This window comes from Bos mutus, chromosome 11 (assembly GCF_027580195.1).
Source record: "Bos mutus isolate GX-2022 chromosome 11, NWIPB_WYAK_1.1, whole genome shotgun sequence".
NCBI lineage: Eukaryota > Metazoa > Chordata > Mammalia > Artiodactyla > Bovidae > Bos > Bos mutus.
The window spans coordinates 8,558,121-8,572,485 of record NC_091627.1 but is presented as its reverse complement, the minus strand read 5'-3'; the positions used below and the strand labels follow the sequence as shown (position 1 = coordinate 8,572,485).

Here is a 14,365-nt window from a genome sequence, read left to right as displayed (position 1 = left end):
ACTTGTCTCGCATCCAAAAAACCAAAGACATAAAATGGAAGCAATGTTGTAACGAATTCAATAAAGGCTTTAAAAATGGTCCACATCAATCCTCCTCATCTCCACTGCCAGCAGCCATGGATGGGCCCTTGGGAAGGTGTCCCGACTGTACTCTTGCTTCAGTTCTCGCCCCGCCCCCGCTCCAGTCTCATCTCCCGCAATACAGCAGGTGACGTCCCTGCCCTCCGTGGCTTTCCAGTGCCCTTCAGAGAAAATCAGACTCCCGTCAAGGTCCCGCATGATCTGGCCTCCAGCCTCAGCTCCTACCAGCTTTAGTTCCAAGAAGCTGTCAACATCTTTTTCCTTTTTCCACCTCCAGCCTTTGTGCCTCCCCCTGCTCCTTCTGAGGGACTGGGGTCTACCTCAAAGAGGCCAAGCAGGACCCCACCCTCCCCCTTTTTTTTTTGCCTTGTCGTGCAGGATCTTCATTCCCCAACCAGGAGTCAAACCTGCACCCCCTGCAGTGGGAGCATGGAATCCTAACCACTAGACAGCCAGGGAAGTACCACACACACCACCCCCACCCCCGCCTTTTTTCCCCCTGGGTTTTTTTTTGTTTGTTTTTTAATCCTGATCCCTCCTGTATCTCTCTCTCTCTTTTTTAGGTTCTCAATGGTTATCTTTTTCATACATAGTGTCAATAGTATATATATATGTGGGTCCCAATCTCCCAATTCATCCCATCCCCAGCTTTCCTCCTTGGTATCCATACATTTGTATGACCCCCTCTTAAAGGTAGCTCCCCACACTAGGATTTTTCTTTTCTACTGCTGCCCTTATCTGTTTGGCTCAGAGCATTTGTGAGGAGAAGCTGCGATCGCCCTTCTGTCTTGCCTGCTTCTGCCACTAGCCTGTAAACTCCAAAGGAGACGTGTCTGCTGCTGTTCATCCCTGGTGCTGGGTCCAGGGACCAGTAAACAGTGATACTGAGTAAAGGAGTGTGTATTTTCCAGATCATTATTTCTAGTAGGCACATAGTATCCATTGCACAAATGTAACCTAATTAACGTAACCCCTGGCTTATTGGATATATTTGTTCCCAGTTTTTCACCACACTGAACCATGGGAAATAATCTGAATGACTGTTGAGAAATTGTTGGCTAGATTAGGGAGTACTATGCAGGCATTTAAGATCCTAGGAAGCATTTTTATTAACATGGAGAAATGAGTTTTTGTAATGAGAAAAAAAGCATAATATGAGATTATATATACAGCATGTTATCAGCTGTGTAAAAGTTCATGGGAAAAGAGAGTAGGAAACTGTCAGTTATGCATTTCAGGTTGGCAAGATTACAAATAATTTTTCTTTTTGATTTTTTTATAGCATGCAAGGAATAACTGGAAAAAAAGGAAAACTGGTGTTTTCCTCTTTATACTTTTCTGTGTTTTCCAAGTTTACTGCAATAATTATGTGGGTTTTTATAATCAAGTAAAAAGCTCTGAAAATTTTTAGAATACTTTTATGACATATCAGATAACTGGAGGTAGAAGCAGAGTTAGGGGACTATCATGCTTTGGAGAATGAGCTAAATGTTTGAAGCACAGTTGCTAATGACAGTTCTTAGCCTCTGACTCCTTCTAGGCCTGTGAGTGATCTGGGTTTGAAAAGAGTAGCAAAGCGCTGTTTCCTGTGAATCTTCCATGGCCAGGTAGACTTGGGTGTGGTATGGCATTACAGAAACTGTGGCTTACAAAAATGTTGTTTCGGGATTTGAGAGCATCCCAAAGATGTGCTTAGAACTGGAAGGATATCACAACTGCTCTTCACACCTGTTTTTGGAGCTTAGGCAGGTAGCTTATGTGGCCTGGGCATTGTCACAGAATTTTACTCATTCATCTTAAAGCGTGATTCTGAAACACTAGACCCTTCAGGAATTTGAGGTCAAAACTACCTTCATAATAATGCTAAAATGTTATCTGCCTCTTTGCTCTTATTCTGTTGCAAACACACAGTGGAGTTTCCCAAATGCTATATATTTCATAAATTGCAGAAGCAGCTAGGAGAACCCAGCTGTCTTCTATGAAAACAGACATTGAGAAGTGTTGCAAAAATGTACCACAATGCCAGTATCCTCAGTAAATTGTTTTATTATGGAAAATATATATAGCATTTTAATGGCATGCAACTATGTTGCCATAGAATGGGTTTGTTATTGTAATTGAATTAATACATGTTTTAAAATTTCTCAGTTTAACTTCTGATACAGCAAATGTCAATAGATATTTATGCATATACACAAACACTCTGTGGGGTCCTCAATTTTTAAGAATGTAAAGGGGTCCTGAGACCAGAAAATCTGAGAACCAGTGAATCGAGGACACAGGAAGAGAACTGTCTTTATGGTGGATTGATTATGGCCCAGTAGACAGATTGGTTGAATTGCATGACCCAGGAGAACAAGGTCTATGGAGGGAAGATGACCTTGTCTCATAGGCAGGGGTTGGAAGTCCTTGAAATTACATTAAATTTTTTCTCCTCCTTCCTTCCCTCCCTCCCTCCTGTCTTCCCTCCCTGCTTCCTTCCTTTTTTTCTCCTTTTTAGAGATCATGCATGATGTGATAAAGAAGGTGAAAAAGAAGGGAGAATGGAAGGTAAGTGGAAGAGCACAATGAATGACCTTGAAGGTGAGTTCATGGGGAAGAATACGAATGGGGTGGCATTGGGGAGAGGCATGCAGGGGAGAAATGAGGACCTTTGCTGCATCCAGAGAATACAAAAAAGCTTCTGAACTTTCAAAAGGTAATCTGCTGTGCCTTCTATGTATATGATCCTGGTTAGGAAATCTCTGGATCAGGAAGCTTATCTTTAAGACCACCTGGTGGGGCATTCTAGCAGTGGAACCCTTTAATTCAAACAGGATCTTACCTGGAACCCATTGATTAAAGCAGAGGGTGGAATTATTCTACTTGCTATGGGAGACAGGAGGGGACCCTTCTTGCCCCTCCGGTGGCCCTAAAGCCTCTCCTGGAGCCCATGCAACGGTCTGAAAAGCCCTCATCTGGCCTATTCCTGTCTGTCTGTAGCTACACAAGACAAACCAAGTCAGCTTGTTTGTTCATTTAACATTGAGAGCAATGCTGGAAACTGTTGTGTACCTGAAACAAATATTTAAGTCAATCTAACTGATTATGACCTCAGTCCTGGGAGTGGATGATACAAGTCAGAATCGTGCTGTCCTCCATCCAGGAAGTCAGAGTTTGAAGGTCCCTCTGATCATCTGGGACTAGGCATTGGAGTGACCAGGAGGGCACACTCGAACTTCTGCGTGTGTTGTCGAAGGGCTAACCATTCTTGCCCCCGAGTTTTTCTGCAGTCTGGAGCCTCAAGTTCATTGGGCCTTGGAACAGCTTGGCACCAGGAAGCTTTTAAAGTCTTACCCTAACCTCATAAACATAACCTCATAAACATGAGATCATGTTTTAGCTAGAGCGTCCATCTTCACACCCAGGATGGGAGGTCAGTAGGTGGGAACTCTTTCTGCCTGCCTTTCTCTCTCACCCTTCCCGTCAGTAACAGACGTGTGGATATGAAAATTTTAAACTAATCTTGGGGAAGCTGCCTCATGAAATGAAACCTGATTGGTCCTCGTGCTACAGCAAAATGCTTTGGGGCCCACATTTTTCTAGCTCCTGTTGCCTGGCTTTATATCTTTGAAGGAGAAGAGAAAATAACCTTATTTTAGCTTCCTCTCTCCACTGTGGGTCAGATGGAGATGGGAAAGGGTTGCTGAAGAGCTGCAGGTATAATGCTTTTCAACCAGGATGGCATGTTCCTATCCTTCTTTTCTAGACTGAGGTAGAGTTTACTCCTGGACAGCACATGTGCCAGTCCATCCCGATGATGTCTGCAACAGAGACCTCGCCTTCTATCCATCAGGGTGGCACAAGTGTTCATTCTCCCCTAAAGAGAAAGTTTATGCACTGAAAAAGTCTGGATTGCTCTGAGTGTGGATGCCGCGTATGAAAGTTTTTTCTTTTTCTTTTGCATTTTTATGAGTAATTATTTTCTTTGTCATCAAAAAACTTTAATTTTTTTAAGTTTGAAAAATCAAGTCATGTTAGTGAGAGCAGACTCTTCTAGAAGCTTAGGTTTGGTAGGGAAATAAAGGTTAGCGTGTATCTTGGCAAACTTCTGGCCCCTAGGAAACCTCGATTACTCAGAATTCTGTTTCTGGGCTCTACCTGAAGTCTGATGTGGTCCGCTGTGGGGAGGCAAGCGTCACAGCAGGTGCCCTCCAGGTTATGAACTGTTCCCTTTGCATCTAGGTGTGAACTGTTCCCTTTGCTTCCAGTGTGAACTATTCCCTTTGCTTCTAGGTGTGAACCGTTCCCTTTGCTTCCGGGTGTGAACTGTTCCCTTTGCTTCCAGTGTGAACTGTTTCCTTTGCTTCTAGGTGTGAACTGTTCCCTTTGCTTCCGGGTGTGAACTATTCCCTTTGCTTCTAGGTGTGAACCATTCCCTTTGCTTCCGGGTGTGAACTGTTCCCTTTGCTTCCAGTGTGAACTGTTTCCTTTGCTTCTAGGTGTGAACTGTTCCCTTTGCTTCCAGGTGCTGGTGGTGGACCAGCTGAGCATGAGGATGCTCTCCTCCTGCTGTAAGATGACGGACATCATGACCGAGGGGATAACAAGTGAGTGTTGTAGGGTGTTCTCCTCCCTGTTCGTTATTGTCTTGCTTGACTTTAGACCCCAGGCTTTCTTGTTCATCACCAAATCCCTAGGTTCCAATCCAGTGTTAGGTGCCCGTTAGGTATCTGTGAAAGGATGCCAAAAGGAAGGCTCAGTTAAGAAAAAAGGCAGGCCAGCCAACGGGAAAAAAGTGGCACCTAGCAAAGGATGAAATCCAAATGGCCAGTAAATACATGAAAACTTGCCCACCTTCGTTAGTGGTCAGGGGAATGCAGTTAAAATCAGAGTGAGATACTGCTCTGTATTCAGATTGGAGTGTTTACACTACGATAATGCCAAGTGATAGGATATAGGAGAAAGGGAACTCTGATATGATGAGTTGGTACAGCTACTTTCAAAAACCTGGGAGGTATCTAGGAGAGTTGAGGCATGCAGGTCCTGTAAGCCAGCATGTCTGCGGTTAAATGTGTGTTCTAGACAACTCAGGCATGTGTGCCCAGGAGGCTCACAGGTCATTGCTCATAGTAGCCCCAAAGTGGGCACAACCAAAAGGTCCATGAGGAGTAGAATGGTACAGTAAATCGTGGGACAGTCACACAAGAGAATGTTACATAGCGAAGAAAAGGAATGAGTATTACCTACTCGCTCATTCCAAAATGGGAATGAATCTGATAAACAGTGTTGAGCAAAAGAAACATGATATGAAAGAGTCCTTAACAATGTGCTTTAATTTACGTAATATCCTAAAACAGGCAGAGCTAAGCCATACTGCTTTGAAATGTAGGGATAAGTGAGTCTTAACTGTAAGAGAAGTGATCGCCATTCGTGTCACCATGGTGGTTCTATTTGAGGGGAAAGGAGAGGTGTGGATGATGAGGGAAGGGGGAAAAGGGGGGGCACTTCTGCAGCGCTGATGTGTTCTGCTTCCTGATGGGGTGGTGCTTGTGCAATTATGTGTATATTTATGTTTAATCCACCCTTTGGAGTGTGTGTTAGAATTTCACAATAATAGGCTTTTGAAATAAGATAAATCCCCTGCTCAAGGTCCCTGGGCAGCACCATACCTGAGACTAGGATGCAGCCCTCCTGGCTTCCGTCCCAAGCTCTTTTTCACATTTGTGAGCAGCTCAGGTCTTACCTGGGGCTCCTTTCAGGAGAGATCATGTATTTTAATCTATGAAACAGCACTGATAGAAAAGCAATCTATTTTGAGGTATTATTTCAAACAAGGAAGTTAACCTTTGTTTTCCTCCTAAAAAACGTTGAGTGAAACATATCTCTTACAATGCAGCTCCGGTCGATAGATACCTATCTATCTATCTATCTATATATATATATAAAACAATATGTGGGCTACCACCACACCTGGGATGTGACTCCTTTATTTTTAAAAACACATTTCTACAAAAAAAAAAAAAAAAAAGAAAAGAAAACAAAAAAATAAAGACACATTTCCAAATCTAGTTTATCTGTCACCAAAAGCCATAGTCCTGTAAATGGGAGTATGGAATTTTTGGTGTGACTTTTTGTCATTCAGTGGTCCAAGACCTGGCTTGCCCCTGTTTTGAGCTTGCAAAGTTATTTTCTTCATTGAACTTCTAAAACTTTTTTTTTCTTTATCAAAGCAAAAAATGCAAATATAGGAAAAAAGCCAAATGTAGCTTATGAGCTTCTAGAAAGGAAGAAAGCACCGCCCTGCTCTCCCTCCTCCTCCCCTATCCCCCAGGGTGCCTCACCCCAGAGGCAGCCCCTCTGCTTTTTCTTCTGGTTATCTTTTGGTATTTCTAAGTAAATGCTTATACGATCATCTTTGGATTCATCATGTTAGACATTATCCTGTAGTAGATAAGGGTTCACCTCTCCCCTCCTACACACATACTCTTCCCTATCACAGAAGTTTTGTTTTTTTTTAAATGTCCTTACTTGGCAAAATTTAAAATTTTGCAAGCCTGTGTTGACCACCCCCCTAAAATATTTGGGGGGAGGTATTACTGGCATATGAAATTCAAAAATCTATGAGCCTTGTTATACAGCAGAAACAAACACACACTGTAAAGTAATTTTCCTCCAATTAAAAAACAAATTAAAAGAAAATCTATAACCCCTGATAACACATATGGTTGAGAAATTTTGGTATTTAATTTGAATATTATCCAGGGTGAAAAGTCTTTGTAAGTGTTACAGGGATACTTTTAAAGGGATACTTTTATTTGCTGACATCACCTTCATAGGAAGAAGAGCACCATTAGATTTCCTGCTGGCTCTGGACCAGAGGACAGTGTAGCATAGAGGATGCGTCCTGAGCTTTATCAGGTGACTAGTGAGATGATCCCTTTCCCAGAAGGTTGTCTTTCCCCTCGCTGACATTCTGTAAAAGAAACCAGCAAATCAGACACCCATGGTTTGCTTCAAGCAGAATTTGCTGTTTAGTTTTTGAACTATTGACAGAAATAGTCTTAATCCAGAGAGTATGTTTGGAATGTCTTCATCTGATAGAGGAAAATGATAAAACGATCCAATTGTTGAAAAACAAACCCAACATGGAAATTCTAAAGGAACTGGGATTATCTAGGACAGATGAGGGAAAAAAAACCTGAAGGAAGAGGCAAAAGTCTGTTCTTGACAGAATGAGATAGCAGTTTCCATTTTCAATCAGAACAGATCGAGGAATTTCCTTGAACTGAAATGGGAAGTGGGAGGGGTTTCATGTGATGAGGTTTTGGGTTTTCTACCACCTTGAGCGTGGTGAGACACAGAAATGTGGTCACTCTGAGGAAGGGGCGTTGAGTCTCCTCCCTACTCTGTTGATTTTTGTCGCGCCAGCCGGAAGGTGGCCTCTCTCTGTGGCTTCTAGTTTCATGATCACCAGTGCTGTTCTCTTATTCATCGCGGGCTGCTGTTTTGTTGTCTAGTTGTGGAAGACATCAACAAGCGCAGAGAGCCGCTCCCCAGCCTGGAGGCTGTGTATCTCATCACTCCCTCTGAGAAGGTAAACCCTCCCAGGAGAGCTGAGGTCAAACACGTGCTGGCTTGGTGTCTGTGTGGCACCGTGTCTGACATTTCTGGGTTAAGCAGGCATTTAACACACTGCTCTGTTTAATCGTGCAATCCACAAGCAGGGAAGGAGGGGGCTGGTGAATAATGAAGAGTGCATTAAGCTTGCTGTAGAAAGCCAGGCCGGGCCAACGTCATTTACTCCTTTCTAGGTAGGAGATCACGTTATCTAGTGATCCACCTCCAGAACTTGGGTATTTTACACTTTCAGATTTCTTTTCTCCTTTCTTTCTGTCTTTTTTGGGGGGTGCTGCACCGTCATGGTTTGCAGGACTTTAGTTCCCTAATCTGGGCCCCCTGTGGTTGAAGCACTGAGTCCTAACCACTGGACCGCCAGGAAATTCCCAGATTTATTTTATCAATATCCAGTAGAGTTTAGATTTACTTGTCTTACCATTTTGGGTGGTTGGTTCAAATCAGCATCTAAACAATGCCCACCTCCTTGCTCTTGGTTGCTAGCTGTCTTAGCTGATCTATGTAAATTCCCCCCAGTTTTCATTTCATTAAAAAAAAGAAAAAACTGGCTTATGTGTGAGTTTCTGCAGATGCAACTAAATTGCCAGGACTCCATCGCAATGAGTCTCCTAGCAGATTTCTGAGCACTTTGCTCTTTTGTGGGTCTCTTCTTAGGAACCCAAGTTATGGTGGCTGCAGAGAACGGCTGCTGTCATTCTGGAATGAGCTAGAGAGGCTTTTGTTAGTGTAAACTCTGAGATAATCCTCACGTCCTCAGAACTCAGTTACGGCTGAACATGAGTTGAATTATAATCAGAAATCCCTTGCTGTCTTGTGCATGCAGCACGAAACCAGCGTGGGTTTGACTCTGTTCAGATGTGGGTCCCATTTGCTCCTAGAATCGGAGTCAGTTCCCTTTTTCCCTCTCCACAGTCCGTCCACTCTCTCATCAGTGACTTTAAGGACCCGCCAACCGCCAAGTACCGGGCTGCACATGTCTTCTTCACTGACTGTGAGTATGGCTGTCACCTGCCACCCGGCCTTTTAGGCTAGCATTCCTGCACAGCCAGACTGACCCCAAACCAAGTCAGGCCGATAGCAAAGAAATGAATTGTTCCCACATTTGTCCTGATCTTTCATTTTCTCTTCAAAAGACAAATTGTGTAAGAGAGAAAAACAAACGCCTACAAATACAAAACCTACTAGGTCATGCAGTCCTTCCTGATTAAAAAAAAAAGCCCCTCTTCTAAGGGCTAGCGTGTTTAATGCCAAGAAGAATTTCCCAGTGCCAGCCTTGGTGCTCACAGGATAGCCTTCCAGACATCGCTATAAACTGCATTGCATTTCCACCTACTTTTCAACTGTTGATACAAAGACAGTCTGACCTGGTGGTGTTTGTATTAGGTAGAATTTATCATTGTCCTAGGATCCATTTTCTTGCTTTTTGAAGGTTTTGTGCATGGTACCTAGCGCAGGAGCATCTTGGTCAGTCTTTGTTAACGACAAAGAGAGATGAATAGGGCTGGACAGCTTGAGTGCGTGAAAATAACAGTTCACCCCATGTTCTCTCTGGTGAAAACCCCACAAAACTCACCGTTGAGAAAATGGGAAAAGGGTCTTGCAGAGAACAGTTTTATACGCTCTGAAGATGGGTGGCAAAGGAAGCAGGTAGATGGCATTAGTAATAATAAACCAGTAACACGTTTCTAGGGACCTGAAGCTGTTTGTTTGGCCCAGGAGAGTCATGAGAAACTGTGGTTCCCCCACCAAGTGGGTCTCCTGTGCAGCTGAGTTCCTTAGAAGGCCTGCGGAAGTGTCTGCATCACATTGCCCAATGATTTCATCTTTCTTTTTTGATTTTTCCTAAGTATCTCACGTGTGGGGTGTTCGTTTATGTTATAGACCTTTTCCTGATCCCCTCTAGACCTCTCCTGGTTCTTTTTCTTCCTCTCCTTAATATCGGAAAGTGGGTTTTTAAATCAGCTCTCAATATCTCAGTCTTTATTGCCAGTTGTTTCTTTGTTCTACATGGAGGGCCTCCTAGGTGGTTTTGTATTCCTTTTATACCCTAGAGGCTGTAGGTTGTAGGATGGGATGGACTTCCTATTTGCCTTTTAAAAATCCTAATAATAAAGAATTCACCAGACGTGTGCAAATGTTGAAACGAACCAGCAAGCGGACAGGAAACCCTACCGTCTTTGTCATCCTGGCAGCTTGTCCAGATGCCCTGTTTAACGAGCTGGTAAAATCTCGAGCAGCCAAAGTCATCAAGACTCTGACGGAAATCAACATTGCATTTCTCCCATATGAATCCCAGGTGAGCCTGCGAGGAGACGGGCAGAGAATGCCTGCATCCTGGTTATTCTCTCAGGAACTCCAGCCAAGTCAGAGAGGGTGGGGCAGGGGTGCAGTAAAGAGAGTTGGGGAAGGAATTACTCAATGATGTCTTATGAGTGGATGTGTATGTAATGGAAACAGTCGTCCTTAGAGGGTCTGCCCACGATGCTTCACTCTTACTCTCCAGTTATTTCGGACTTTTTGCAGCCATAATGTCCTTCTTGGTGTTCATTTCATCCTCGCTCAGTGTTCACGCCTATTGGCTGACTCCTTGAATAAGTAAAAAGCAGCCAGTCCAGAAGGAGCTGGGAGGAGAGGAGGGGAAGGGATCAGACAACACCCATCTGCTGCAAAGGAGGCTGTTTTTATGTAGAGATAACCTCAGTTGTCACGTGTTGAGGAACAGATGGTAGCCTTCGTCACGAGCCGCTGTTAACGCTTCACGTGCTGAAACTGCTCCCCTTGGGGAAAAAAAAAGTCGTTAAACCAGTAAAAGTGAAGCTGATTGTGAGAGAATGTACAAAATTTATGCCATAGTATTTCAAGATTTATTAAAATGCCTCCTCCTCGTCAAAAAGCAAAAAATAGCACAACTTCTGTGCATTTTGTAGAGGTAAGAGATGGTTGTGGCATATCAGGGCTTTATGGATCAGCTTCTAATAATAGATGCCAGAGAGTGACGAATTCTTAGATAAGAAGACATGGAAAAAAATAAAGTGTGAATATTTTCAAAAGACAGTCTCCTTCCCTTCTCACTTGGCCTAAAGCCTATTCTCAGCCAAGGGCAGGAATTTTTTTTTCCTCTCAGTGAGCCCTGTCACCACCTGGATTGAACAAAATACAACTTGAGCATATTTAACCATATTGTATTTCATCTGTTTTTGTCTTTTTATGTTTGGTTTATTGTATGTCACATGTGCACATATTTTTTTGTTTAGTTGCTAAATTGTGCCCAACTCTTAATGACCCCATGGACTAGTCCACCAGGCTCCTCTGTCCGTGAGATTTCCCAGACAAGAATACTGGAGTGGGTAGCCATGAAAAGTGATAATTTTTTTTTTTTTTAACCTCGGGTTTTCAAGATGAGGGTAGTTCACATCAAGAGATTCTTCTGAGAGAATACTGATGGCTGGTAGCCTGCTGGTTTAAGAGGAAATTTTAAACCTCCAAAACCTTCCAAAAAGGATAAAAGAGAAAAATACTAAGAACTACTTTGAGGATAGGAAATTATTAAATCCACACAAAGCTCCTTTGTTTGCCACAGTCACAGCACAATTTCTAGCTTGTCTCTCTTTTATTTAAACTTACAATGGATGGCCGGTGTGGTCTGACAAGACCCCTCCCCTGCTCTCTCTCGGGCTCCTCATCAGTCATCAGACACAGGCATGCCTGCCTCAGGGCCTTGGCTTGACCAGCCCCTCCTCAGGGAGCCCCCTGGGAAGAAACTGCACCTCCTTCAAGCCCTCACTCAAATGTCCCCTCCTCAAGGAGGCCTCCTGTCCTCCCTGTCCAGCCGTCGGGCGTTCTTTCTCTGCTTCTTCTGTTCTCATACACTTAACCATTTCCCACATACCATAAGATTTACTTTTCATTTTGTTCACTGTTTACTCATCTGCCTTCTCCTGCAAGACTGCATGCTCCTGAGGACAGTAATGGTTTGGCCACCAGCAGTTCCCAGTACACAAGGCCTGGCACCCAGCAGATGCCCAGCTGTATTTGTAGAATAAATGAACACTTGTTCTGTAGCCTCACTACAAGGCTTGGAGGGAACACCATTCTGGAAATATATATATATATATGTTTTTATATATATACATATATATATGTTGTTGTTGTTCAGTCGCTGCGTCATATCCAGCTCTTTGCGACCCCATGAACTGCAGCACGCCAGGCTCCTCTGTCGTTGTGTATATACATATATATATTTCCCCTTTTTCAGGTGTATTCCTTGGACTCTGCTGACTCTTTCCAAAGCTTCTACAGTCCCCACAAGGCTCAGATGAAGAATCCTATCCTGGAGCGCCTGGCGGAGCAGATCGCAACTCTGTGCGCCACCCTGAAGGAGTACCCAGCCGTGCGGTACCGGGGGTAAGGCTGCACCCCAGGCTGCCTTCGGTGACCCCCCCCAAGTGAGGAACTTCCTCTGGCCTTCCCATTTTCTGGCAGTTGTCTCCAGAGGGTCAAGATCTGAGCATCTCACATTGACTATTTTCCAATGTTTTTGTTATTTTCTAAATTTTTAATGTGAACTATACTAATACATGCAGAAAAGGGCATGGAATACATATATTCAGTTATATAACCAAGCACAAACCCCCATGTAACTGTAAGCCAGATTTCCTTCAGTTTTTTATCTCTTTCTAACCTTAAAAAGGGTCTTCCCTGGTGACTCAGATGGTAAAGAATCTGCCTTAAAACAAATACACTCAAAAAAAAAAAAAAAAACAAATACACTCTTTGAAAAAGACATTTCAGGGTAAGATAAAATACAAGGAGAATAATTCTCCAAAGGACACAGTCCTCAGATTTGATCGAGTCATTCACTCGTCATTTACCTGCTGTGTGCTAAGTGCTAGGTTGGGGGGCTTAACCTGAAGACACAGCCTCTGCCCTTGGAAGCCCCTGACCCAGGCGGGCAGGTAGGATGTGTACTGGCATAATGTACATCCGAGCTGTGCACACCTGCAGCGTAGGCCTGCGGGACCAGTGCCTTGGGGCAGTGCAGGCCACGGGCCTGGGCATCCAGAGAGGAGCAAGCCTGGCTTCAGAGCAGAGGCGGCATCTGAGCCAAGGACAGGTCGGGATTTCAGTAGACCGATGAGGAGCTGGGGGCATTTTGTGTGGACAGTTGGGATGAGTGGAAGCATGACCCTGGAAAAGAAAGGGGAAGTTTGAGAAGGGCTGGCAGTCTCACCCTGCATACGTGCAGGCAGCAGGGCACGGGAAAACCATTTCTGGAGGCCTCGGGTGCCAGGTTTGGGGTCATGCCCTTCAGTGGTTGTCATTGGGCAGCCTCTGAGGGAGTGAACACAGAGGCGTGGGAGTGCAGGGGTCACAGTCATGCAAGGAGAAGCAACCAGAAGGCGGGATGCTGCCAGAGCAGTGGAGGGCCTGATCGGGAAGTGCCAAGGCGCCTCATCACCTCTTGTCCCTGGGGATGGGCACCCGTAGGACAACCCTCCCCCCACTAGGGTCCTCACCGACAGACGCCTGGCAGAAGTTAAAAAACGAGGGCTGGGAGCTCACTTGTTGGGAGGATGGGACTGGGGGTGGAGCTGCTTCTGCACTAAGAGCGGCCAGGTGGCGGGCAGCAGCCACATGACGAACATCACCCAGAGGAACTTAGGAGGTGCTGGAGGCTCAGCCAAGAGGGAAGGTCCAGAGGTTCTCAACTTGCATCTTATAGCTCTGCCAGCGGAAATGTCACTTCCAACAAAACAAAACAGGGTCCAAGGGAATTTGAACTAAGGGAAGTGAAGATCGAGTAGGTCAGGCTGAGATAGCCTGACGGTGGGGAAAGGACACGTGGCTGTGTCCACACTCTGCTGAAGTGTGGCTGTTTTAACTGGAGCTGCTTGGGAAGACCCCCCTCTGTTTCCACTTGGATGGTTTTGTTTTTGTTTTTTTTTTAAGAAACTAGAAAATCATTTACATTCCAGGCACTGAGCTAAGTATTTTGTTTTTTCCTTTTTAACCGTACATGTAATCTGAGTTATATTTTCTTGTAAAAGAATAATACAGATGAAGCTCATCTCTCCCTTGACCCTCCCGCACTGTCCTGCCTTCCTCCCTGAGGGCAGACAGTGCCATCCGTTGGGACAGGGTGGCTCACCCTCCGTCCCTCCTCCCTTGTCAGGGAATACAAGGACAACGCTTTGCTGGCTCAGCTAATCCAGGACAAGCTCGACGCCTACAAAGCCGATGACCCGACGATGGGGGAGGTAAGTCTGACCTGGCCCGTGTGGTTCTCTTGCCGAGGGACCACAGTGTCCATGGGGCAGCCTGGGCACAGCTGGCTTCCTTTGCTCACTGGGTGTGCATGAGCGCCCCTGTTTGTGCATACTGAGCTCCAGTGAAGCAAACGCCCAAGCCAGGTACAGGCAGGTGGTACAGGTTCTGTTCAGTGGAGCCGAGCGACTAGCTTATTTCTGTTCACTAGGACTTCTCCGGTGTTAGCACTGAAAGCCCTGTGTCATGGGAATCCCCTCAATGGAACAGAGTTGAAACCAGAAGAATGATGTTGTACATCTCTGGACCTTACTCAGATTTCACTAGTTTTTACGTGTGCTTGTGTGTGTGTGTGTGTGTGTGTGCAGTTCTGTGCAATTTTATCACATGCATCTCAGAACTA

At 44.7% G+C, this 14,365-nt stretch overlaps 1 protein-coding gene across 2 annotated transcripts in view; it reads left to right on the top strand.

The window, feature by feature from the left end:
• Positions 1–14,365, top strand: part of STXBP1 (syntaxin binding protein 1) — a 67,862-nt gene that overhangs the window by 28,795 nt on the left and 24,702 nt on the right. For both annotated transcript variants that reach the window (XM_070378951.1, XM_070378952.1), the window contains exons 2-8: positions 2,582–2,631; positions 4,589–4,670; positions 7,581–7,657; positions 8,611–8,689; positions 9,891–9,994; positions 11,954–12,102; positions 13,871–13,955. In XM_070378951.1, coding sequence (XP_070235052.1) covers positions 2,582–2,631; positions 4,589–4,670; positions 7,581–7,657; positions 8,611–8,689; positions 9,891–9,994; positions 11,954–12,102; positions 13,871–13,955 — 626 coding nt within the window. The remainder of the gene's footprint in view (positions 1–2,581; positions 2,632–4,588; positions 4,671–7,580; positions 7,658–8,610; positions 8,690–9,890; positions 9,995–11,953; positions 12,103–13,870; positions 13,956–14,365) is intronic.